Source organism: Aotus nancymaae, unplaced genomic scaffold (assembly GCF_030222135.1).
Source record: "Aotus nancymaae isolate 86718 unplaced genomic scaffold, 86718_ANA_hifiasm-v0.15.2.pri h1tg000067l, whole genome shotgun sequence".
Lineage (NCBI taxonomy): Eukaryota > Metazoa > Chordata > Mammalia > Primates > Aotidae > Aotus > Aotus nancymaae.
The window spans coordinates 22891013-22917832 of NW_026988482.1; the positions used below are offsets into that span (position 1 = coordinate 22891013).

General features: G+C 41.2%; 1 protein-coding gene across 12 annotated transcripts in view; it reads right to left on the reverse strand.

Annotated features, from left to right (window-relative positions):
- The window catches only part of MAP4 (microtubule associated protein 4), a 225455-nt gene that overhangs the window by 148721 nt on the left and 49914 nt on the right, over nt 1-26820 (reverse strand). For 4 of the 12 annotated variants that reach the window (XM_012473817.3, XM_012473819.3, XM_012473813.3 and 1 more), the window contains exon 1: nt 15433-15530. The exons of 1 other annotated variant lie outside the window; for it this stretch is intronic. In XM_012473817.3, the coding sequence (XP_012329240.2) occupies nt 15433-15446 (14 nt within the window). In that variant the 5' untranslated portion in view covers nt 15447-15530. Of the gene's footprint in view, nt 1-7710; nt 7829-15432; nt 15532-26820 lie in introns of those variants that run through there. 7 more of the 12 variants (XM_012473826.3, XM_012473822.3, XM_012473820.3 and 4 more) reach the window with 5 other exon arrangements.

A 26820-nucleotide genomic window follows, 5' to 3' on the forward strand; every position in this document is an offset into this window, starting at 1 on the left:
TGGCCTTTTGAAGTCACAATTACAAAGCCAACTAGGTGACAATACTTTGCAGGGGCAAAGTTCTCTAGAAGGCCGTGTATGTTCTGAATCAGCATCCAAAATGGTACTGTTTCTCCCACTGCAAGGATTCAAGGAATCAAAGTCAGGAATCAAGGAGTAGAAGTGGAAGTGGCACCACTCACCATCACCCCTAGTGATCCACTAGCAAAATTTTGGCTTCCTATTCTGCAACATTACGTTCTGCTGGCCTAGAGGTCTTAGTTCCAGAGGGAGGAATGCTGCCACCAGGAGACACAACAACGATTCCATTAAACTGGAAGTTAAAATTGCAACCTGGACACTTTGGGCTCCTCCTACCTTTAAGTCAATAGTCTAAGAAGGGAGTTACAGTGTTGGCTGAGGTGACTGACCCAGACTATCAAGATGAAATCAGTCTACAACTCGACAACAGAGGTAAGGAAGTAAATGTATGGAATACAGGTAATCCATTATCTCTTAGTATCTCTTAGTATTACCATGTCCTGTGATTAAGGTCAATGCGAAACTACAACAGCCCAACCCAGGCAGGACTACAAATGAACCAGATCCTTCAGAAATGAAGGTTTGGGTCACTCTGCCAGGGAAAAAACCATGACCTGCTGAGGTGTTTGCTGAAGGCAAAGATAATACAGAATGGGTAGTACAAGAAGGTAGTCATCAATACCAGCTATGACCACGTGACCAGTTGCAGAAATGAGGACTGTAACTGCCATGAGTATTTCCTCCTTTTGTTAAAAACATGTTTGTGTATGTGTACACTTGTACTAACATCTCCACTATATATTTCTTTTTCCTTTATCATATGAAATCAATAAATTTTATGTCACATCAGCATTTAAGTATTGTTAACTATAATATTTGGGTTGGGGATTGGTGTATTTCCAGTTGTACGAAGGATAGGTGTATTATGTTAGGCATAATTATGACCTTATTATTGTCTTTATGTGAAGATTACATATGATCTCAGGAGATTATTATGTGTTCAAGTTGACAAGGGGTGGACTTGTAATGGTTAATACTGAGTGTCAACTTCATTGGATTGAAGGATGCAATATTGATCCTGGGTGTGTCTGTGAGGGTGCTGCCAAAGGAGATTAACATTTGAGTTTGTGGGAAGGCAGACCCACCCTTAATTGAGCGGGTACCATCTAATCAGCCACCAGCAAATATAAAGCAGGCAGAAAAACGTGAAGAGATGAAATGGGCCTAGCCTCCCAGCCTACCTCTTTATCTTGTGCTGAACGCTTCCTGTCTTCGAACATTAGATTCCAAGTTCTTTAGTTTTGGGACTTGGACTGGCTCTCCTTGCTCCTCAGCTTGCAGACAGCCTATTGTGGGATGTTGTGATCATGTATGTCAATACTTAATAAACTCCCCTTTGGAGATACATCCTATTAGTTATGTTCCTCTAAGAGAATCCTGACTAATACAACTAGTGTGGGGCTAGTGACAAAAACTGATAGCTTTGCTGCCAAAGGGGGTCCTGTGGCATGACAGAGCTGCTGTCCACAGCAAATAGCATCTCACACTACTGGAATTATGAATTCCACTATTTGAATAACACTGCTGAATTCAGAATTTAGCAGCTTTTCTGAAGGAACCATAAATAGGAATTCAGTGGTTCCTACAGTAGGGACTGGACATGGTAGCCCACACCTGCAATTCCAGCACTTTGGGAGGCCAAGGCAGGCGGATCACTTGCGGCCAGGAATTTGAGACCAACATGGTAAAACCCCATTCTACTGAAAATATAAAAATTAGCTGGGTGCTAATTTTTATTATTTAGGTGGTACATGCCTGTAATCCCAGCTACTCAGGAGGCTGAAGCAGGAAAATCACTTGAACCCAGAAGGCAGAGGCTGCAGTGAGCCAAGATCATTCCACTGTACTCCAGCCTGCATGACAGAGCAAGACTTATCAAAAAAAAAAAAAAAGTTCCTATAGTAGTAGTGGCGGCACACCTGTGACCCATTTACAACAGATGAATGTGAATGAGAAGCCCTATTCTAAGTTCATCCAGCCTATTTTACATATAGAGTATTATTGTAACTCCAGATCATACCAGGGAAAATGCTGAGAAATGAGTCCATTAAAGTTTTTAAAAGTCTAACAAATTATCATGTCAAGAGGTTCCATGAAAATAACTGCTTTTCCCTATCCTGTCTCTGACAACTATTATTACTAGTTATCCTTTGAGAGCTGTTATAAACCAAAAACTGAAAAGGATGTCTATAACTAGTTTTGATAGAGGCAGGGGGCAAACAAATGTCTAGGCAGATAGGGGCGGTCCAGTGAAACCCGATCTTCAATCCAGAAACTGTCCTAGGTAAATCCTTGGATCAGATTGAGAACTTGCCTTCCCATATGCTATACTTTCCTCTGATTGATCCCCATCCTTCACCTACTTAACTTGGACCTACCCTTTCCTAATAGGTTTTCTACATTGTCCTGCCCACCTCTGGTGTCTTTGCTTTGACCTTTTTTGCATACTCACAAACCAATCAGCACACACTTCCCATTCTGAGCCCATAAAGAGCCCCAGTTCAGCCATACTGCAGAACTTTCCTGTCTTCGGATAGCAGAACCACCCACTGCGTTCTGTATTTTTGCTAAGAGCTTTCCTTTCACTTAATAAATTCTACTCCACTAACTCTTTGACATCTGCATGCCTAATTCTTCCTGCTCGTGAGACAAGAACCTGGACCTAGTTGAGCTAAGGAGCAAAAATCCTGTATCAGCTTCACTGTCAAAGAGAACTTAAAAGGACATCTGTGCCATCCTTAACAACATACCATAAAAGCCCAGTAAATTTAATTTTCCTGAGGAATACATAATGACATTTACATGATACAATCTACTCAAAACTTTTCCTAATTTAAGGCACAGGGTAAAAATACAGACAAAAACACCAATACATTTTAAATATCATTTATCAGAATGCAGATTATCAAAGGACAGCTTTTATCCATTGTAATCTTTCCCCTACCCAACCCTCAGCACCCCCCCACACACAAACACACACACTCCCAGATGACTTCCTGGGCTGTGTGTGGTTCATGGAATATGAACAGTAGCTAAAATTCAGCCTAAGAGGGTAAAACTGATAGCAAATTATACAATTGGAAAGTGGGAAGGTCATAAGGCTATGAGCGCATCTAGCTAGCCACTTAGTATCTTTATTTCATCAACAGTTAAGCTATTCTTTACTTGTCACCACACATAAATAGAATATGATATTTAAACACAAACATAGGGCCAGGCACAGTGGCTCATGCCTGTAATCACAGCATTTTGGGAGGCTGAGGCAGGCGGATCACCTGAGGTCAGGAGTTCAAGACCAGCCTGACCAACATGGAGAAACCCATCTCTACAAAAAGTACAAAGTAAGCCGGGCTGATGATGCATGCCTGCAATCCCAGCTACTTGGGAGGCTGAGGCAGGAGAATCGCTTGAACCCAGGAGGTGGAGGTTGCGGTGAGCTGAGATCGTGCCATTGCACTCCAACCTGGGCAACAAGAGCAAAACTCTGTCTCAAGAAACAAACAAACAAACAAAAAACACGGACACAGACACACACACACACACACACACACCCCTCATGGAAAATGATCCTAGAAAGCTAATACTAGTGTCATCTTTCAAGTACTGTGTCTTTTTCTTCCCAGAAATCCCCAGTTTTCAATAAAGAGATTATCCAATTTTTATACTTATTCTATTCTGAAACATGTATAAGTACAATTCTTTTTAAATGCTCTACAGATGTTAAACTGGTTTTTCAACTATTCCAGAATTAATTTTAATAAATTCATGTATGAATTTCATCGCACACAGAATCATTTGAAGTTACTTACGATTCAGTTATACCTTAAATGCTTAGTTATATATTTTATGGACAAAAGGATATGATACTATTATTTTCAAATCTGGATATTCAGGAGGATCAAAAAATGTACCCTTGTGAATGAGAAGCATTTACTCTAAAAAAAAAAGCAAAAATAAAAAAAACCTCTCATTGACCATTTATACTATTCCTCTTCTATCCATACAAATAATAAAGTTAACTTTAAATAGATTGTGAGTAAGAGTCAAGAGAATTTGAAAGCTGTGTACAGAAGTTCCTATGCTTTACTGAAGCACTGGTTTAATCTGACACTCACTGTGGCCTTGAATGAGTCACCTTTCAGGGCTGAGTTCTTTAATCTGTAAAACGAGAGTGTTATGTTAAATGTTTACTGAGGTTGATTATTCTGACAGCTGCTTGTAATTTGGCTGCATCATTTCGGTTGGCTATAAACTTTCTAAGACCCTCAATGTGAATATGAACAACTATTATTTCATATTATTTCATATATGAAGTAGTCCCAATTATTATTATTATGATTTTTGATACAGAGTTTCACTCTTGTTGCCCAGGCTGGAGTGCAATTGCACGATCTGAGCTCACTGCAACCTCCACCTCCCGGGTTCAAGCAATTCTCCTGCCTCAGCCTCCCGAATAGCTGGGATTATAGGCATGCACCATCATGCCCAGCTAAGTTTTGTATTTATACTATAGAGATGGGGTTTCTCCATGTTGGTCAGGCTGGTCTTGAACTCCTAACCTCAGGTGATCCGCCTGCCTCAGCCTCCCAAAGTGCTGGGATTACAAGGCATGAGCCACCATGCCTAGCCTAAGTAGTCTCAATTATAAATGGGTTGAGGTTTATTAAAAAACAAAAGCTTGGCCAGGTGTAGTGGCTTACACCTGTAATCTCAGCACTTTGGGAGGCTGAGGCAGGTGGATCATGAGATCAGGAGATTGAGACCATCCTGGCCAACATGGTGAAACCCCACCTCTACTAAGAATACAAAAATTAGCTGGGTGTGGTGGTGCACGCCTGTAATCGCAGCTACTCGGGAGGCTGAGGCAGGAGAACCACTTGAACCCAGGAGGTGGAGGTTGCAGTGAGCCGAGATCACACCACTGCACTCCAGCATGGTGACAGAGTGAGACTGCGTCTACAAAAAAAAAAAAAAAAAAAACCAAAAAACAAAAAAGAACAAATTCACTAGTGCACGGTACCCTGCTTGAGCCAATCTGATTGAAGCTTAAGAAACTCTACCCAGTTCAGGCTAACATCAAAGGAGACTGAACACCCCTCTGCCAGAAAATAAGCCCCGTTTTATCTAACCAGGCACCAAGGGAACACACAGTTTTCAAGCACAGCAATGTGTACATTTGATCTTTCATTCTGGTAACATGCCTGAAGTGAAACTATTCAGTGAGCAGGGTTTTTGAAAAAAGGTAAACTAAGGCAAGAAGCAACTACATGGCATGATGATGAAGTACTCTCTAGAGTACTTCACTGTTAAGAGCTAGGTGCTCATAAACAGGAAATAAGGATATATGATGAGGTCACAGCACTTTCTCTGTTGTATGTTTTACTTTGGATAGTTCATAAACTCTGGAATTAATTACTGTACTAAAAAATTTTACTGGTCTATACAGTGTTCCTGTCTAACTTAATTATACAGAAGTTCTGGATAACTTTTTAAGCTCCACGAAATCCTCCTGAAAATTTTAGGTCATTCGCATCGAGAGCCACTCACTCGCAGTCTGTGCTCATTCTGTCTGATGAGAAATTGGCAATCTGGTTTACCAATGGCCTGTTGCTGTCTCTGTCCTCTTCTACTTACTCCTGGAAAGGGGCTGGTATGGGAGCTAAAATGAACTCGAAAAGCTAGAACAGAGCTTGGGCAAGATGGCAAAATCCCATCTCTACGAAAACATACAAAAATTAGCCAGGTATGGTGGCACATGCCAGTAGTCCCAGCTAGTCAGGAGGCTGACGTGGGAGGACTGATTGAGCCCAGGAGGTTGAGGCTGCAGTGAACCATTATTGCAGCACAGCACTCTAGTGTGGGCAACAGAGTGAGAGCCTGACAAAAGAAAAGAAAAGGAAAGAAGAAAACCAAGAACAGAAGCCTAACTCTCACCATCATATTCACTTTTCTAACCACTATAGTACCTTCATTTTACTGTGTCACATTAGCCAAATTTCTACCAAGATTCATTTGCAGTAGCCAGCATTCTCTTTTTAAAAGTATAGAATCCTATTTCTTAATTTAAAAATGGGTAAGAAAACGTACACCCCTGGAAAGACCACTATTCATCCCAGAGATGGTTCTATTGAAGATGTCTGAGTTTTCGGTTCTGGTGTGAAAAAGAAAAATACTCTGGCAACATGGGAACTTTCAGGGAATAAAGCAGATATTGATATAATATCAAAGTAGGGAGAGGGTACACAGCCTGGGAGCCCTAGGAGGCAAAAGAAAGGGAGTTAATACAATGCCAAAGACAAGCTTGGTTATCTTTCAAAATACTGTCTCCTGTCAGTTTCAGAAGAAAGGAAGAAACTTTATTCTCAGTGACCTGGACTACTTTAGAAACAAAGTTATCATTCATAACATTGTTTCTTTGAGGCAAACATATTTTGAGTTCCAAACAACCCATTTAATAAACTTTTAATAATTATTATTAAAGGTAGGATACTGCTTATAATGCTCACTTATATTTTCTCTATGACTGACAGCCTGTCCTTTTTGGTGAGGGGTTATGGACAAGACACAGAACCGTAAAGATATCTGGGTTAATATTTTCTTTTATGCTGTTTGTTTTTGAATGACATTTAAATGACAGAGAATTCTAAAGCCAACACTAAGCTGCTATTCTAGGACATTAGTGAGAATGCTGTGGCCAAAATACAGTGCTTGTTCCTCAGGCTTGAAAGGAACCTCACGTTGCAGCCAGTGTGGGATATCATTTATAATCCTGACATGGATACAGGTATAGCCTGCTTCATAATAATTTCATATTCAACATCAGATTTTTTTAGTATGCCTAGCAGGTTTTTAGTTAAATGGTGACTTTATTCCCCAAATTTGTTTTTTACTGAACTTTCAGAGGCCTGTTACACAGCAAGTCGAACTTGTTTTTAATTTATTTAGCCACAAAACCTTGAGTTATACTTTCAAGCATATATTTCACTTAAAAATAAATCTTTAGCAAGGATGTCTATAGGAATCAACTACCTCTGAATGCCTCTAGGTATTAAAAATAAATAAATAAGAAAAAAAAAGAGGAATCAACTACCAACTTAAACAGTTCACAGACATATATGATTCCTCAGACAAATTTGAATTTCTCCTGCTCCTCCATGGAACAAGACTTGCAGATAGCAACAGACAACTGAAGAAGATCTTGACTATCCAAGCAATAAACTCCAAATCCCCTGTAGAATATATTAACTGTCCACCTCTAGGTTCCTTCCTACACAGTTCAAGGACAACAGCTGTGCTATTACAAACTGATGGAATTTCCAGGCTTGGCAGGGTTCTGTTCATAACCACCATTTGTGCTGTTCATCATAGGATTAGCAACAGCAGAGAGCCCTTGATTACTAGAATAGCTGAGGCCATCACACAGCTACATTCCTACATGAAAGAACACACTGATAACAGGTTTAAAGAAGTTACATTTTACTTCCATGTAGTTACCAAAGAGTCCCCCCATCCCGCTATTTAAGGAAGCCCTGTCCTCTGGATATAAAAATACTGTATACACTTGCACATACATATTCACATACATAAAACCTTGCATCACAAAGCTAAAAGCGTAGCTTGCTTACTTACAGTAACTATCCAGGCAGCTTGTGTTCAGTCCTGACTAAATGCATTTTGGATCAGGCACCTGCCTTCAATATTTCTGTCCAAATGAATTTCAATCTATTTATTCAGGAAGAATACACTAGATACCTCCCACTGTCAGCCATGTGATACAGGCAGCATGATGTCTGAAGTCTGGTTATGTAGGCCAAAATAAGAAATGACAATGACACAGCACTTATATTTCTGATATTACCATCCTTAAGGATGAATCTTCAATTTTATCTGAATGTTTAAATAAGTAAAGCTTTAAAAGAGTCTCAATAATACCTAATCTCTCAAAAATTTTAAAAAAGAGAAAGAGCAGTTTTTAAAACTTTACATTTATCCCACTTCCTTCCTCTAATTAACACAGAAAAACATTCAATCTATACCAATCCAAAAATCATTTCCAACCACATACAATATCTAAAGGTGTTTTTTTTTTTTTTCTTTTTCTTAAGACAGAGTCTAAGCCTGTTGCCCAGGCTGGAGAGTGCAGTGGCATGATCTCGGCTCACTGCAACCTCCGCCTCCCGGGTTCAAGTGATTCTCCTGCATCAGCCTCCTAAGTAGCTGGGATTGTAGGTGTGTGCCACCACACCTGGCTAATTTTTGTATTTTTAATAGAGATAAGGTTTCACCATGTTGGTCAGCCTGGTCTCAAACTCCTGGCCTCAAGTGATCCACTCACCTCAGCCTCCCAAAGTGTTGGGATTACAGGCATGAGTCACCATGCCTGGCTCTAAAGGCTTTATTAAAAACACCAGTTCAAATGATCAAGGATCCAATCCCCTCACTTTAATAGATGAAAAAAAATGAGAAATAGAAAAAACAATTAACTTATAAATGAGGCTGGGACAAAGGATCAGGCCAAAAGAGCCAGAAAACAACAAAAACAGAAGCAGAGAGCGACAAAATAAGTAAAACCTTGTAGTTTTATAGTTTCTGCTTTTATCTAACACAATGACATCACTGTACTTAAAATACCTTTTGAATTATACCTGCTTATATATACCTTTACCTACCTACTACTTATAAATACCTATCTTTTCTTCTTTAAGGAGGGAGAGGCAGGCAGGATGAATCCTGAACATCAGGAAAACATTCCAGCTGATCTAAAGGGACCCCAAGGCCGGGCGCAGTGGCACATGCCTATAATCCCAGCACTTTGGGAGGCCGTGGCAGGTGGATCACCTGAGGTCGGGAGCTCCTGACTAGCCTGATTAACATGGTGAAACCCAGTCTCTACTAAATAAAAAAAAATTAGCCGGGAGTGGTGGCACATGCCTGTAATCCGAGCTATTTAGGAAGTTTAGACAAGAGAATCCCTTGTACCTGGGAAGCAGAGGTTGCAGTGAGCCGAGATCATGCCATTGCACTCCAGCCTGGGCAACAAGAGTGAAACTCTGTCTCAAAAAAATAAATAAATACATGGACTTCAATGCCTAGATTTTGTGTGTGTGTGTAAATCCAAACTCTTTCATGTGATATCAAGGTTGACTTAGAAGACTCAGTCCTATCACGCACCATAATCATCATCAGCTTTCCATGTGAGGTCTCCCTACAATTTAGTCACATGGGACCACCTGCCATCTGACATTATCACTGTATACCCTATGCTCATTTGTTCTCCACACCTGAACTTACCTTCTCTCCCTCCTCATTTGTGAAAGTCTTGAAATCAAGGTCCACATTAATTATCTTATTACCTTTTCTGTTACTCCTTCTTTCTCCTAGTGCTATTCAGAACTAATTCACCATCTGTATTTGTAACAGTAGAGTCTGGTCTATATTGTAGTTCAGTGGTCCCCAAACCTCTTTGGCACCAAGAACAGGTTTCATGGAAAACCATTTTTCCATAGATAGTGGGAGAGGTGGGGGTGGGGGAGAGATGGTTTTGGGATGAAACTGTTCCACCTCAGATCAAAAAGCATTAGATTCTCATAGGAGCATGCAACCTAGATCCCTCGCATGCACAGTTCACAATAGGGCTCGCTTTGCGCTCCTATAAGAATCAAAAGCCGCTGCTGATCTAACAGAAGGCAGAACTCAGGAAGTAATGCTGGTTCGACTGCCGTTCACTTCCTGCTGTGCAGCCCAGTTCCTAACTGGCCATGGACTAGTACCAGTCTGCAAACCAAGGGTTTGGAAAATCCCTATTGTAGTTAGTTATATATACCAGCTCCTATAAACTGCTGGGTCCCAAAGGGGAAGGACCACGTCAAAGTGATGTGCACACCTTCTCTGTTCTCTGTAGTAAATGACACACACAGGAGACAGGGCAAAATGATTAAAAAAAACAAAAAAAAAACACCAACAAAACAAGGGGCTAAATAAACATTTCTAAAATGACACAATGGAATTTATTAGAAATTGAATCTAATTTGAAATAAAAAGTTCCAAAATTACAAAAACTCTTCAGAACTAGAAAAAGAACAAACAGATTCAAGGTTTAAGGGTTATCACCAATTAAGAATATCCACCTTAGCCAGGTACAGTGGCTCATGTCTGTAATCCCAACAGTTTGGGGAGGCTGACGTGGGTGGATCAGGAGGTCAAGAGATCAAGATCATCCTGGCCAACCTGGTGAAACCCCATTTCTACTAAAAAATACAAAAAAAAAATTAGCTGGGCATGGTGGTGTGTGCCTGTAGTCCCAGCTACTCGGGAGGCTGAAGCAGGAGAATCACTTGAACTCGGGAGGTGGAGGTTACAGTGAGCCAAGATCTCGCCACTGCACTCCAGCCTGGCGACAGACTGAAACTCCATCTCAAAAAAAAAAAAAATTAGCTGGGCCTGCTGGCGCATGCCTGTAGTCCCAGCTACCTGGGAGGCTGGGGCAGGAGAATCACTTGAACCCAGTAGACAGGGGTTGCAGTGAGCTTGAGATTGCAAAACTGCACTCCAGCCTGGCAACAGAGCAAGACTCTATCTCAAAAAAAAAAAAAAAAAAAAAATTCCACCTCATTTCTTCCACTTTCTAAACAGTTTGTACAAGAGTAAGCATGTTGTCTAGAATCATGGAAAGAAAGCCAATAGGGAACAACCGTACAAACCAGCTTTCCATGCTGGTCATCTTATAATTATTAGGCAGAGCAATAAAAATAGCTCTCTCTGCTTTTATAAAAGCATGACATGATGCAATGTGAGAGAGAAAGATATCAGCTACTACCATCATTTAATATAATCATATAAATATTAAAACTTTTATAATTATTAAAATATTAAATCTCTATAGTTATCAGTTCATATAGCTGTCAAAAAGTAGTAAATATATCATGTAACTTCAGGATTACTTAGTGCTGAGGAGATTAGATGAAAGGAACAATATTAATACTTCATCAGCTCTTAACTTTTGAGAAATATTTTATTAAAGAAAAAATTCTCTTTTGGCTGGGCATGGTGGTTCATGCCTATAATCCCAGCATTCTAGGAAGCTAAGGCAGGAAAACTACTTGAACCCAGTTCAAGACCAGCCTGGGCAAAGTAGTTCAGACTGTGTCTCCATAGAAAACATTTTAAAATTAGCCTGCACACCTGTGGTCCTGGCTACTTGGGAAGCCAAAGCAGGGAACCACTTTGGGAGGCTGAGGTGGGTGGATCACTTGAGGAGGGGAAGGTTAAGGCTATAGTGAGCCGTGATGGCACCACTACACTCCAGCCTGGGCTACAGAGAGAGGCCCTGTCTTGAAAATAATAGCAAAAGGAAAGAAAAACTTCTCCCATTAAGCAAAGTGAAGTTTCACTCTATTTTAATATATATTAGTGAAAATGAAGAAAAGTGGAAAGCAGAAGAGGACACAGGAATTTGTGCTGATAATTCTGTAATTTTTTTTTTTTTTTTTTTTTTTTGAGACAGAGAGTACAGATGAGGTTTCACCATGCTGGCCAGGCTGGTCCTGACCTCAAGTGATCTGCCTGCCTCAGCCTCCCAAAGTGCTGGGATTACAGGCACGGGCCACCACGCCCAGCCTTTTAATTGTTTATTTACAATGTGTGTCCTACCTGTTTATTTAAAGTATTCCCTTAGACTTGAGTTCCTAGATGGCTATGATAGCATCTTTCTCACCTTTTATCCTGGACATCTAATATAATAAACTTGAAACTTCATAGGCTCTCATTAAATGCACATTTGTCCTGCTAGGTGCATTCTGTTTTGTATCATGATACCACCCTTCTCTTGTTGGGGTTGATGTGTATACAACTGGAAGCACCCATGGCTCTTCTAAGTATTGGTCCTAGGCAGGACTAGGGTAGAGTATTTCAGCTTTTCTGAGCAGGAAAAAGATACAAACACTATAGGAATGCTTAACAAGCATTTTGTAGTCGTGGTCAAAGACCTTAGACATAATACCTTACAGATGATTTCAAAAAGAGGGGGAAAAGCCTAGAAAGTAAAAACGTCATTACTAAATGAAAACTGAACAAGCAAAAGTTGAAGAGCTCTTTCATTAACATAATTTTTAATATTTTACCTGAAATACAAGTAAAAATCTGAGTTAAAAGTAAAAAAAATGCTGGATCAGAATTATTCAGGGACAGGGTTAAGTAATATAAGTTTTCTTTGTTGTTGTGTTTTGGTTTTTTTAGAGACAAGGTCTCACTATGTTGCCCAGGCTGGAGTGCCGTGGCTAGTCACAGGTGTGCTCATTGTGTACTACAGCCTCAAGCTCCTGGCTCAAGCAATCCTCCAGCCTCAGCCTCTCAGGTAGCTGGGACTAGAGGCATATGCTACTGCATGGAAAATCTCAGTGTTATTGGTTTTCTCACGGTAAGGATAATCATGACACAGAGAAATCTCATTAAAGTTGATTCTGAGAGGCACCCACAATTGAGGGTCACTGAATTAATCAACAATCTGCCTAATCCATTCAAGATAAAATTCACTGAAATGAAATACAACACAGGATTAATATAACTTAACACTAGAAAGACACTGAATTCCTCCCTGTTAGGGAGGTAGGTATTTTAGAATCAGTCTACTAGACGTAGAATCTGAGGCACAGAATTTTGTGCAAGTGATTTACTAAGGGAGTGGTTTTAGGAGAAACCTACAAAGCAATGAATCTACTAATGTAATTCACTACATTAACAGATTAAGGAATGAAACTAAAAGCTCATCTCTCAGAATCAGAAAAGGCTCTGGAAAAAGCAAATTAGGATAAAGATGCATCCTTTATCTGACAAAGGGTATCTACAAAGAAAAAAAGAAGACTTCCCTCAAATATCATTCCCTTTAGATTGGATAGAAATGAGAATGTATATTATTGCCGTTTCTAATCAATATTCTGCAATGAGCCAAGATAAAACATTAAAAGCATACGGATTGTTTAAAAAAGCATAAGGATTATAAAGTAAAAAAAGAGAACGCATTATTTGCAGGCAACATAACTACATACATAGAAAACTAAATATCCGTTAGAATCAGTAAATTAATTTAGTAAGGTTGTTGAACTCTAAAATTAAAAACCCAATTATATTCCTATGTATCAGCAAAAACAAGCAGAAATTTTAAAAAATTTAAAATACCACCGTGCGGTGGCTCACGCCTGTAATCCCAGCACTTTGGGAGGCCGAGGCCGGCAGATCACTTGAGGCCAGAAGTTTAAGACCAGCCTGGCCAACACGGCAAAACCCTATCTCTACTAAAAATACAAAAATTGGCTGTTCATGGTGGGGGCACACCTATAAGCCCAGCTACTTGGGAGGCTGAGGCAGAATTGCTTGAACCTGGGAGGTAGAGGCTGCAGTGAGCTGAGACTGACACTGCCCTCCGACCTGGGCAACAGAGCAAGATTCTGTCTCAAAAAAAAAAAAAAAAACCATTTACAATGGCATTTTAAAAATTACCTAGGAATAATTTAATAAAAGATATCTGTGACTGCTACACAGAAAAAAAAAAAATTGAAAGAAATTAAAGACTTAAATAAACGGCAGGATCACAATCATATAACTATGTACTGGAAGACTTGATATTTTAAAGGTATCAATTATCCCCAAACTAATCTATAGATTTAACATAATCCCAAGCAAAGTCTAGTAGGTTTTTTCTTTTCAAATCAAACTGAAAAGTTGATCGTAAGTTTATATAGAAACAAAAAAAGCCTAGAACAGCTAAGACAATCTTTGAGAAACAAACTTAGAACTTAAGCTACTAGATATCAAAACTCACTGATGGATTTAACCATGTGAAAATGCTGAAAACTGATGAATTTCTGACCTACTGCAATTTCATATGTTTGAAGTTAAAAATGCATAAATACAGTAATGAAGACATTGTGATACCAGCACAACCACCAAGAAAGAGTCCAATGTACTTAGTGCGCTAAACATCTTAAAATAAGAGGCCAATGCAGCCAGGTACGGTAGCTCACGCCTTTAATCCCAGCACTTTGGGAGGCCGAGGTAGGTGGATCACAGGGTTAGGAGTTTGTAGACCAGCGTGGCTAATAATGGTGAAACCCTGTCTCTACTAAAAATACAAAAAAATTAACTGGGTGTGGTGGCGTGCACCTGCAGTCCCAGCTACTCAGGAGGCTGAGGCAGAAGAATCGCTTGAACCCAGGAGGCGGAGGTTGCAGTGGGCAGAGATTGCGCCACCGCACTCCAGCCTGGCTGACAGAGCTAGACTCCATCTCACCAAAAACAAAACAAAAAAAGGCCAATGCAAGAGAAAAGTTTTGAAACAGAACCATATTAATATGGATACTTAACATCTAATAGATGTAACATTGCAGAACAGTGGGAGAATTAACATCCTTTCAGTAAGTGGTGCTGGACCAAAAGGGTATTTTGAGTTCTACTTCACAGTATATACAAAAAGTAATTCCAGGTGGATGACAGGCCTAAATGTAAACAGCAAAACAACACAGTTTCTAGAAGATAACATGGCGATTATTTTCATGATCATGGAGGCAGATGAAGAAAACAAATGATGGAGAGAATAGGAAGACAGGGACAGGAGAAGGAAAAGAGAAAAGCAAAAAGAAGAGGTTGAGGTGGGAGGATCATTTGAGCACAGGAGTTTGAATCTAGCATGGGCAAGGTGGCAAGGAGGGAGGGAGGGAAATTCCCCTCAGCAGTACTTACCAAGTTATAAGAAACAGATGGGCTTCTTATTTCTAATTGTAACACTAAACGATTTTTTTTAAAAATGAAGTGATGCCTTTAAAACTGAGAAAATCTATTTTGAAGCTAGATTTTTACAGCTAACTTATCCATTAAGTGAAGGCTAAAATGGGAAATTCAAACACATAATAAAAAAAAAACTTATTGTCCAGGCATTCTTTCTGAAAATGAACTTCAGCACAGACTCCAGGAAATGAAAAATGAACACAGTATCCTATGGAAGCTGCAGTATCCAAGAAATAGTACCATTTGCCTAAGAGAAATGAAATGCAATCCTAGGATGACAATAATGCACTAGATCTAGAAACAACTCTGTCCAAAATTAACCTTTCCACAGTGACTTAGACATGTGATGCAAATAGCATATGAAAAAGGGTGCAATTAAAAACAGAGGAGGGGAGCAGTTTACTGAAAGGGTACTACACAAGAAAGTACTTAATCCAAGCATAATGTAAACTGAACTATGGCATTATTCCGAGCTAATTATACATTTCAAAGAAACAAGGCTTAGAATTAGAAGACTCTCATCAAATTTACTAACATAGGATGGATCCATAAAAAAAGATATTTTTTACTTACATACAAAAGAACATGTATAATATATTGTATCAAGAAAGAAAAAGAAAAGAGAAGGAGGCAGAAAGATGGACATGACTCCAAAACAGCAGCTGAAATCAACTGAAAGACTTTTGCTGACTCTCTGAGTTTACTCTTAAGTGGGCAGAAGTCAAAGAGAACTTTGCCTGCTCACTGGAATTTGTTTCTCTGTTGGTCTGAAAGTCTACATGTGCTGACCTTTAAAAGACAGTATAAGGTTTGTCTGTTTTCCCTCCTGCTAGCAGGCTGCTAGACTGGATATGGTGGACAATGACTTTCACTCTGATGTTGGCTGTATTAAATATTCTACTGTTTTTCTTAAACAAACACTGGGAGATTTCTGCAATTGATGTATTTTTAGTCATTTAAAACTAAGCTATGACAACATAAAAGACAAATTTAAACCACAAATGAAACTACAAACAAAAATAACAAATATAATCATCTGGGGATGGCAGGGGCCCTAAAAATAACAAGCACCAAAGGGCTGCTTTGACTTGCAATACTAAATTCCTTCCAAGAAATTTGGAAGTAAATTCACAGTAACCAAAGATACAAAAAGCAATATGCAACAGGAGAAAATTTTTGGTTGTGAATAGAGTATCAAAAAACGGGCTGGGCACACTGGCTCACAACTGTTAATCCCAGCACTTTGGAGGCCAAGGCAGGCAGATCACAAGGTCACAAGAACAAGACCATCCTGGCCAACATGGTGAAACCTCGTCTCTACTGAAAATACAAAAATTAGCTGGGTGTGGTGGTGCACGCCTGTAGGTCCAGCTGCTTGGGAGGCTGAGGCAGGAGAATTGCTTGAACCCAGGAGGCAGAGGTTGCAGTGAACTGAGATTGTGCTACTGCACTCCAGCCTGGTGACAGAGCCAGACTCAGTCTCAAAAAGAAAAAAAGGCCAGGTGTGGTGGCTCACACCTGTAATCCCAGCATTTTGCAAGGCTGAGGCGGGCGGATCACCTGAGGTCAGGAGTTCAAGACCAGCCTGGACAACATGGTGAAACCAAGTCTCTACTAAAAATAAAAAAATTAGCCGGGCGTGATAGCATGCACCTGTAATCCTAGCCACTCAGGAGGCTGAGGCAGAAGAATCGCTTGAACCTGGAAGTCGGAGGTTGCAGTGAGCTGAGATTGTCCACTGTAGTACAGCCTGGGCAACAGTGTTTGACTCTTATCTCAAAAAAAAAAAAAGCATCAAAAAAATGTACAAAATGAAGGGACTGTGGCAAAGATGGGAATGCTGTTTCTTCTTCCTGGGTGCTCAGAAAGACATTTCCTATCTCCCTTGGAGTCAGAAGTTGAGACCATGTGAGCAGGTTCTAGTCAAAGGAGACTAGCAAGTCTAAGTCTCCTTGCTGGTGCTCTCTGCTAACAATGAACTAAATACAAAGAATCCAGCAGAAGACTCCAAGACACTAGATGGAAGGAGTTGTAATTCCTCAATTACATGACAGCCACAGGCCAAATGCTCAGACTATTACATGAATAAGAAATAAACCATTATTGTGTTAAGTCACTCAAATGCTAGGTATGTTAAAGAGAGAGCATCAATTATCCTAATTTTACGAATAAGGAAACTGATGAACAATGAGCTTTCCAAAAATTATACTAGTTGGTAGGAGAAACAGGTATCCTGACTTTCTATTCAGGGACCTTTACATAGTAAAAGACTTTTGTGCTACATTTATAAGTAAAAGTTATTATCTCAACACTTGTTCCAAAACAAAAAGGCAGTGCAATCATTTCTTTTTCCTTTTTTTTTTTTTTGAGACAGGGTCTAGCTCTGGTGCCCAGGCTGGAGTACAGTGGCCTGACCATGACTCGCTGCAACCTCGACCTCCCAGTCACCTCTGTTTGTAAGAAAAGAATTCTCCACGAAGTTCTTTTTCAGTCTACCATTTTATGATTTGACTCTGTTCATGTTGACAAAATGTCTTGAGTATCTATTAGAGAGAACTATATAAGATGGTTGATGTTTGACCATTAATTTACTGACAAAATGTGATTTCATATGGCTTGACATAAATGACAAACACTGCAGTTTTTTTGTTTTTCCCGAGATGAAGTCTTACTCTGTCGCCCAGGCTGGAGTGCAATGGCACCCTTTCGACTCACTGCAACCTCCGCCTCCCGTGTTGAAGCAATCCTCCTGCCTCAGCCTCCCAAGTAGCTGGGATTACAGGCGCCCACCACCATGCCCAGATAACTTTTTCTTTTTTTTTTTTGAGACAGAGTCTCACTCTGTCGCCAGGTGCCAAGCTAGAGTGCAGTGACGCGATCTCGGCTCACTGCAACATCCACCTCCTGGGTTCAAGCAATTCTCCTGCCTCAGCCTCCCGAGTAGCTGGAACTACAGGCACATGCCACCATGCCCAGCTAATTTTTGTATTTTTAGTAGAGACAGGGTTTCACCATGTTGGCCAGGATGGTCTCGATCTCTTGACCTCGTGATCCGCCCACCTCGGCCTCCCAAAGTGCTGGGATTACAGGCGTGAGCCACCGCAACCGGCCATTTTTGTATTTTTAGTAGAGACAGGGTTTCACTATGTGGGCCAGACTGGTCTTGAACTCCTGACCTCGTGATCCACCTGCCTCCGCCTCCCAAAGTGCTGGGATTTCAAGCGTGAGCCACCATGCCCGGTGATAAGCACTGCGTTTTTAAAAAGCACTAATTTTTATTAGGTATACATACATACACGTACTTTTTTTTTTTTTTTTTTGAGACAGAGTCTCTCTCTGTTGCCCAGGCTGGAATGCAATGGCGTGATCTCGGCTCACTGCAACCTCCACCTTCCAGGTTCAAGTGATTCTCAGGCCTCAGCCTCCCAAGTAGCTGGGACTACAGGCCTGCACCACCACACCGGACTAATTTTTGTATTATTAGTAGAGATGGGGTTTCACCACGTCAGCCAGGCTGATCTCCAACTCCTGACCTCAGGTGATCTGCCCGCCTTGACCTCCCAAAGTGCTGGGATTACAGGCCTGAGCCACCATGACGTCTTTTTTTTTTTTTTTTTAAAGAGACAGAGTTTCACCATGTTGACCAGGATGGTCTTGATCTCCTGACCTCATGAACCACCTGCCTCGGCCTCCCAAAGTGCTGGGATTAGAGGCATGAGCCATGCGCCTGACCCATGACATCTTTTTATAAGAAGAAATAATATGCTGACTTGGCTGGATATGGTGGCTCAACCTTGTAATCCCAGTCCTTTGGGAGGTGGGGGCGGGCAGATCACCTGAGGTCAGGAGTTCAAGACCAGCCTGGTCAATGTGGTGAAACCCCATTTCTACTAAAATTACAAAAATTAGCCAGGCATCATGGCGCACACCTGTAATCTCAGCTACTTGGGAGGCTGAGGCAGAATTGCTTGAACCTGGGAAGAAGAGGTTGCAGTGAGCTGAGATCGCACCAGTGCACTCCACCCTGGGCTGCAAGCATGAAACTCTGCCTAAATAATAATAATAATAATAAGCTGACTTAGAGGCTCCTGAAATTAAGTATTAAAACGTTCTCCATAACTAAGAAAATACTGTCATTGTCAGCTTTACAATTTCCACCCATCACCACAACTACGCCCCCAAAATCCACATATCAATACAGCTTTAATTGAATTAGAATAAATTTACTTGAAAAAACAGAAACTTATGCATCACCCATTAATATGTACACATCTGCCAGATAATGATCAGAGGCAGCAAGTATGCCAAGAGTCCAAAAAGCAGGGGAGAATCTTCTGTAGCCTAGAAAAAAGTGCACCTAGAGAAAACATAATAGTCTCTTCTATTCCCAAAGCACTTAGACTAGTAAGACTTCCTGATGTCCCTAACTCATAAATAGTCATTCTTTCACAGCTCAAGTAAATACATGTATGAAAATACAAAATAAAAAAGTAAGAGAGAATCTTAAATTTTCCAGTTTACTGTCAAATTTTAAAACTCAGACAAGAGAGATTCAATGTTTCCCTTTGCCCAAAGCTATCTAGTTAACTAGAGACAAAGCTACAAGCAGGACAAAGGTCTCCCAGCTCCCACCAAGTCCAGAGTTCCCTCCCCAAGATGAATACTCACTGAACCCGCAAGAGAAGCACCAGTTCAGAGTGCAAACCTAGGTCAAACAGGCCCCTCAGTGCAGTGGCCCACAACAGTGTTTTGAAAAACAGCCAATATCTCCAAAATCAGTAATCTTTGCATGAAAATACCAATTTACAACTTTTTTTAAAAACACAGGGCCAGGTGTGGTGGCTCATGCCTGTAATCCCAGCACTTTGGGAGGCTGAAGTAGAAGGATCAGTTGACCCCAGGAGCTCAAGACAAGCCTGGGCAGCATAGTGAAACTCCACGTCTACAAAAAACTTTAAAAATTAGCCGAGTATGTATTTGTGGTTCCAGCTTCTCAGGAGACTGAGGTAGGAGGACTGCTTGAGCCCAGGAGGTCAAGGCTGCAGTGAGCCATGATTACAGCACTGCACCTCAGCCTTGGGTAACAATGCAACACCTTGCCTCAAAAAAAATAAAAAATCAGAAGATCAGACTTTGACCATGTATTTCCACTTAGCAACAATATACTTGAGCTGAGAAGTAACTACCTCTGTAGATACCAATTCACACAATGTCTGCAACGTAAGTTCTTAATTGAGACCAACTTCACTCACTTTAACTTCAAGAACGTTGCAGGGACTAGGCACTGTGGCTCACACCTGTAATCCCAGCACCTGGGGAGGCCGAGACGGGCGGATCACCTGAGGCCAGGAGTATGAGACTGGCCTGGCCAAAATGGTGAAACCCCATCTCTACTAAAAATACAAAAATTAGCTGGGTGTGGTGGCACATGCCTATAGTCCCAGCTACTTGGGAGACTGAGGCAGGAGAATTGCTCAAACCTGGGAGGTGGAGGTTGCAGGGAGCCGAAATCATGCCACTGCACTCTAGCATGGGCAACAAAGCAAGAATCCATCTCAAAAAAAAAAAAAAAGTTGCAGGAGTTTAAGTATGAGACAGCTGCACTAGAGCTATTTAAATCAACATCAACTCTAAACATTTCTTAATGGTAATAGAATCTTGGCTGGGTTTTAGTGGCATGGGTTAACTAAATCACAGTCGGAAGACAGTAGACAGAAAAGGTGAAAGGAGAGAAAAGGAAAACAAAAGTACCACAAAACTAGTAGTAATTCCTTTAGAACATAATCAGAACTTGAGTCACACATCCAAAATGTCTTACTTCTGGTTAGGCACAGTGGCACAGGTCTGTAATCTCAGCACATTGGGAGGCCAAGACAGGCAGACTGCTTGAGCCCAGGAGTTCAAGACTAGCCCAGGCAACATAGCGAATCCCTGTCTCTATAAAAAATACAAAAAAGGTTAGCTGGGTGTGGTGGCACACACCTGCAGTCCCAGCTACTACAGAGGCTGAGGTGGGAGGATCACTGGAGTCTGGGAGGTTGAGGATAAGTGAGCCAAGATCATGTCACTGCACTCCAGCCTAGGCAACAGAGTGAGACCCTGTCTCAAAATTAAATAAATAGGCCAGGTGGAGTGGCTCACACCTGTAATCCCGGCACTTTGTGAGACCAAAGTGGGCAGATCACCTGAGGTCAGGAGCTCAAGACCAGCCTTGCCAACAGAGTGAAACTCCATCTCTACTAAAACCACAAAAATTAGCCAGGTGTGGTGGTGTGCACCTGTAGTCTCAGCTACTCGGGAGGCTGAGGTGAGAAAATCACTTGAACCTGGGAGGCGGAGGCTACAGTGAGCCAAAATGGCACCACTGCACTCCAGCCTGGGCGACAGAGTGAGATTCTGTCTCAAAAAAAAAAAAAAAAAAAGAAAAGAAAATTTGAATAAATAATTTTTTTTTAACATCTTCCGTAGAAGTAATAATTACTAACTCCTCTTTCAGAGTTTTGTCAATTACCTGAAAAGCTTGGTCCTGACACCTCTGCTTTATGCAAAAGGCAAGAATGCATACTGATTCCTAAAGGGTGACAGAGTGAGACTCTGTCTTGGTGAGGCGGGAATAATAGGGGTAAGTCAAAGGAACACAGGAGTCAACTAAAAAAGTTCCCAATGACCAAAGCTGGAACAATTTGAGCAATAAAATAAAGTTATATTGGATTATAACCCAAAGTATATTAAATATTCATGCATTCACACTGATATAAATAAATGACTGAATAAATAAATGAGAAGGAATAAGTCTTGAGTGAAGAATTCCAAATAACTAGATACTCCACTTCCAGGAGATGGAACATAACCCCTCATCCTTTAAGTGTGCACAGCACATAATGACCTCCTTCTAAAGAATATGATATGAAAATGGCGGGGAGGGGTGGAGAGAAATTTGACAAACACTACCTAAGCCAAGTGATCAAGACTAATATCAACAGTAATAAATCAGCTGGGTACAGTGGGTCACACCTGTAATCCGAGCACTTTGAGAGGCTAAGGCAGGAGGTTCACTTGAGCCCAGGAGTTCTGACACCAACTTGGGCAACATGGCAAAACCCCATCTCTATTAAAAATACAAAAATTAGCCAGGCACGGTGGTGTGTGCCTGTAGTCCCAGCTACTCGGGAGGCTGAGGTGGGAGGATCACTTGAGCCCTGGAGGCCAAGGCTGCAGTGAGCCATGCTCATGCCACTGCACTCCAGCCTGGGCAACAGAGCAAGACTCTTTCTCAAAAAAAAATTAGCAAGGTTTGGCAGCATGTGCCTGTGGTCCCAGCTTTTTGGGAAGCTGAGTTGAAAGGAAGCTTGAGTGCAGGAGGTTGAGACTGCGGTGCCCTGTGATCACAGCACTACATTCCAGACTAAGCAACAAAGCAAAACAAACACACATACACATACACACACACACACACCCCACACACAAATCAAGCGGACATTTGATAGTATGCACCCTTGATATAATGTGACGAGAGTGGCACTTTACCTCTATGTTCTTCCTTCTAAAAAGCATAATCCCTGTCTAATCATTGAGAAAAAGATCAAGCAAATCCCAACTGAGGGGCATTCTGCAAAATATTAGACCATCACTCCTCAAAACTGTCAAAGTCACCAAAAACAAGAAAGGTGTGAGGAATTGTCACAGCCAAAAGAAAGCTAAGTATGATAACTAAACACAGTGTGGTATCCTAGATGAGATCTTAGAACAGAAAAAGGTATTTAGGTAAAAATTAAGGAAATCTAAATAAACTACAAACTTTAAATAATGCATGAAAATTCGGGCCGTGCGTGATGTCTCACACCTGTAATCCCAGCACTTTGGAAGACCAAGGTGGGCAAATCACCTGAGGTCAGGAGTTCAAGGCAAGCCTGGACAATATGGCAAAACCCTGTCTCTGGTAAAAATATGAAAACTGCTGGGTGTGGTGGCACACGCCTGTAATCCCAGCACTTTGGGAGGCCGAGGCAGGCAGATCACCTGAGGTCAGGAGTTTGAGACCAGCCTGACCAACATGGAGAAACCCTGTCTCCACTGAAAATACAAAATTACCCAGGCGTGGTGGTGCACACCTGTAATCCCAGCTGCTCGGGAGGCTGAGGCAGGAGACTCGCTTGAATCTGGGAGGCGGAGGTTGCAGTGAGCTGAGATGGTGTCATTGCACTCCAGCCTGGGCAACAAGAGCGAAACTCCGTTTCAAAAAAAAAAACTGAGGCCAGGCACAGTGGCTCGCAGCCATAATCCCAGCACTTTGGGAGGTCAAGGTGGATGGATCACCTGAGGTGAGGAGTTCAAGAGCAGCCTGGCCAACATGGTGAAACCGAATCTCTACTAAAAAAAAAAAAAAAAAAAAAAAAAAAAATTAAAAATTAGCCGGGCGTGGTGATGTGCGCCTGTAATCCCAACTACTCGGGAGGCTGAGGCAGGAGAATTGCTTGAATCTGGGAGGCAAAAGTTGCAGTGAGCCGAGATCACCCCACTATACTCCAACCTAGGCAACAGAGCAAGACTTCGTCCCAAAGAAAAAAAAAAATTAGCCAGATGTGGTAGAAGGCACCTGTAATCCCAGCTCAGGAGGCTGAGGCAGGAGAATTGCTTGAACCTGGGAAGCAGAGGTTGCAATGAGCCAAGACTGCACCATTGCACTCCAGCCTGGGCAACAGAGGAAGACTCCATCTCAAAAACAAACAAACAAACAAAAGTTCTAGTAATAACAAGCATTTACTTCCAATTTAAGTCTGATTCATGACCTAAAACTGCACTCTAAAATAATCTATAATTTCCCAGAGACACTTAATAAATACAAAAGAAAGTATGTATATCAAATTAACTTACAAGTCTCTGATCACTGCAAACTAACTGACTCTCCACTAAAAATTCAAATCTTAAAGTTCTACCACTGGGAGAATCTGGGAGGCTAACTTATCCTTGTTGATTCACAGAGAGACAACAGTGGCCAAATCTAATAAAAGCTTATTCACATACACAGAAACAAAACAAAGTAACTTGGCGATGTGCACGTCTAATATTTCCAACCAAATCACGAAACTTTAGAATAGGACATTTGAATCCAACCTCCTTATTTTAAAAGTGAGAAAAAGGCCAAGAAGATTAACAAATATATTTGTTCAAAGTCATCCCTGAGCTTTCAACTAAAAATAGAATTTCTCTTCTGTCCTATATCCCAAATCGGAAAGCAGAGGGAAAAGGTAGGAGGTATTATCATTCTGGTCATTTCCTATGCGAAGTTAGAATGTTTTCGTTTCTCAGGGGTAAAGAAGTTAAGTCCTGCTATATCTATCTGTTGGAAATAGCACCACATAGCTGTCCTTTTTGGCATACCCTCCTTGTACGAACTTTTGTCTTCTATTTAACTATCAGTTATCACACTATGCTTCTACAGTCAGTATCTATAATGTGAAAGTTGAAGCCCTGGTTAAACCTTCTAAATATACAACTTTATTTCGTACAAACAGAAAAGTATATTAGTTTTCTTTCCAGCTGCCCTAATTTTCTTAATTGAAGTAAAATTTACATAACATACAATTAACCATTTTGAAGTACATTATGATTTCTCTCCCAGTTTCAAGCTGTCCTTCAGAATTTTTCTTTTTTTGAGATGGAGTCTCGCTCTGTCATCCAGACTCACGTGTAGTGGTGAGATCTCGGCTCACTGCAACCTCTGCCTCCCAGGTTCAAGGGATTCTCCTGCCTCAGCCTCCTGAGTAGCTGGGATGATAGGTGCATGCCACTATGCCCAGCTAATTTTTGTATTTTGAGTAGAAACAGGGTTTTGCTATGTTGGCCAGGCTGGTCTTGAACTCCTGACCTTAGGTGATCCACCCGCCTCAGCCTCCCAAAGTGCTGAGATTACAGGCGTGAGCCACCGCGCTCAGCCAAGAATTTTTAATTACAGATGCACTAATCCAAATGTAGAAGAACTACTCAGTTTTCAATAAGTTGATCACATCTAAAGATGTGATGGCCTATGCCCAGGTTCTAACCTTAAGTGTATCCTGAGCCCTTTTTTTTTTTTTTTTTGAGACGGAGTTTCGCTCTTGTTACCCAGGCTGGAGTACAATGGCGCGATCTCAGCTCACCACAACCTCCGCCTCCTGGGTTCAGGCTACTCTCCTGAGTAGCTGGGATTACAGGCACACGCCACCAAGCCCAGCTAATTTTTTGTATTAGTAGAGACGGGGTTTCACCATGTTGACCAGGATGGTCTCGATCTCTTGACCTCATAATCCACCTGCCTCGGCCTCCCAAAGTTCTGGGATTACAGGCTTGAGCCACCGCGCCCGGCTCATCCTGAGCCCTTTTATCATTCTATCCTCTTTCTACACGTGGCCAGAGTGCATACTTATTATGCCAAGTACCTTTCACCTTCTACATATCAGTAGTATTCTATTACGCAGAAAACTCACACTCCTGCCCTAAACATAACCACAGAGTTAGGCTTATTGTGTGGTTAGCCTATCTGGCATGCCTTTGTCTCACAAATGCTTAGAGGACATTTCACACTACTTAGAAAGGAATGATCTCATCCCACTGACCCAACAGCTAATTTTATCAAAAAGCTTTTCGTTAAAAGCTGTGATAACCCAGGAAACCAGATCTATTTGTACTGTTCTGGCAAGGAAAAGGAAAAGACAGAATCATAGGGAAAAGACAGCTTACACATTAACCATTTAACAAAATCACTTAGGGGCCAGGTGCAATGGCTCATGCCTGTGATCTCAGCACTTTGGGAAGCTGAGGCAGGCGAATTAACTGAGGTCAGGAGTTTGAGACCAGCCTGGCCAACACAGTCAAATCCCGTCTCTACTAAAAATACAAAAAAAAAAAAAAAAAAAAAAAAAAAAAAAAGAGCCAAGCATGGTGGCATGCACCTGTAATCCCAGCTACTTGGGAGGCCGAGGCACAAGAATCACTTGAACCTAAGAGGCGATGGTTGCGGTGAGCCAAGATCATGCCACTGCACTCCACCCTGGGCGACAGAGGGAGAGACTCTGTATCAAAAAAAAAAAAAAATTTGCACTTAGGTCAGGCACAGTGGCTTACACCTGTAATCCCAGCACTTTGTGAGGCTGAGGTGGGAGGACTGCTACAGTCCAGGAGTTCAAGAACAGCCTAAGCAACATAGTGAGACCTTGTCTCTACAAAATATACAAAAATTAGCCAGGCATGGTGGCACATGCCTGTAAACCAGTTCCTTGGGAGGCTGAGGTGAGAGGTTTGTTTGAGCCCAGGAGGTTGAGACTATAGTGAGCTGTGACTGCACCACTGCACTCCAACCTGGGTGACAGAGTGAGACCCTGTCAAAAATAATAGTAACTTATTCTACAGTTTTCCCCCTTTCTTTGGTATCTACCTACAAGTGAACAAAAAGAAAAACTTTCAGAATTGTTTAATGAAAGAAAAAAATCACTATTTTAGCACTTAAAAGCAAACTTAATATTACAGTCCAAACACTAAACCTACCTTGGGTCCGATTTGTACAAAAAAATAAGGATTTTTCTCCAACATTACCCCAAGAAATAACTCTTCAGTGGGAGATGCAATATAATGACAAAATATTAAAATTAAAAGAAGAAAAGAAAAAGGAAAAAAAAAAGAAACTCTAACCCATATAAAAAAATAAGAACTATGGAACAGCAATGCAGCACTTGTCTGTTCCAACAGCCAGTGGGTAGCCAGCTAAGAGGTGTACTGTCCGGCATTAAAAAAAAAAAAAAAATAGAACTAAACCAGATCCAGTGGCTCACACCTATAATCCTGGCACTTTGGGAGGCCGATCAGGGAGAACTGCTTTAGCCCAGGAGTTCGAGATCAGCCTAGAAAACACAGAGAGATCCCATCTCTACAAAAAATTTAAAAATTAGCCAGGCATGGTGGCATGTGCCTCTGGTCCCAGCTACT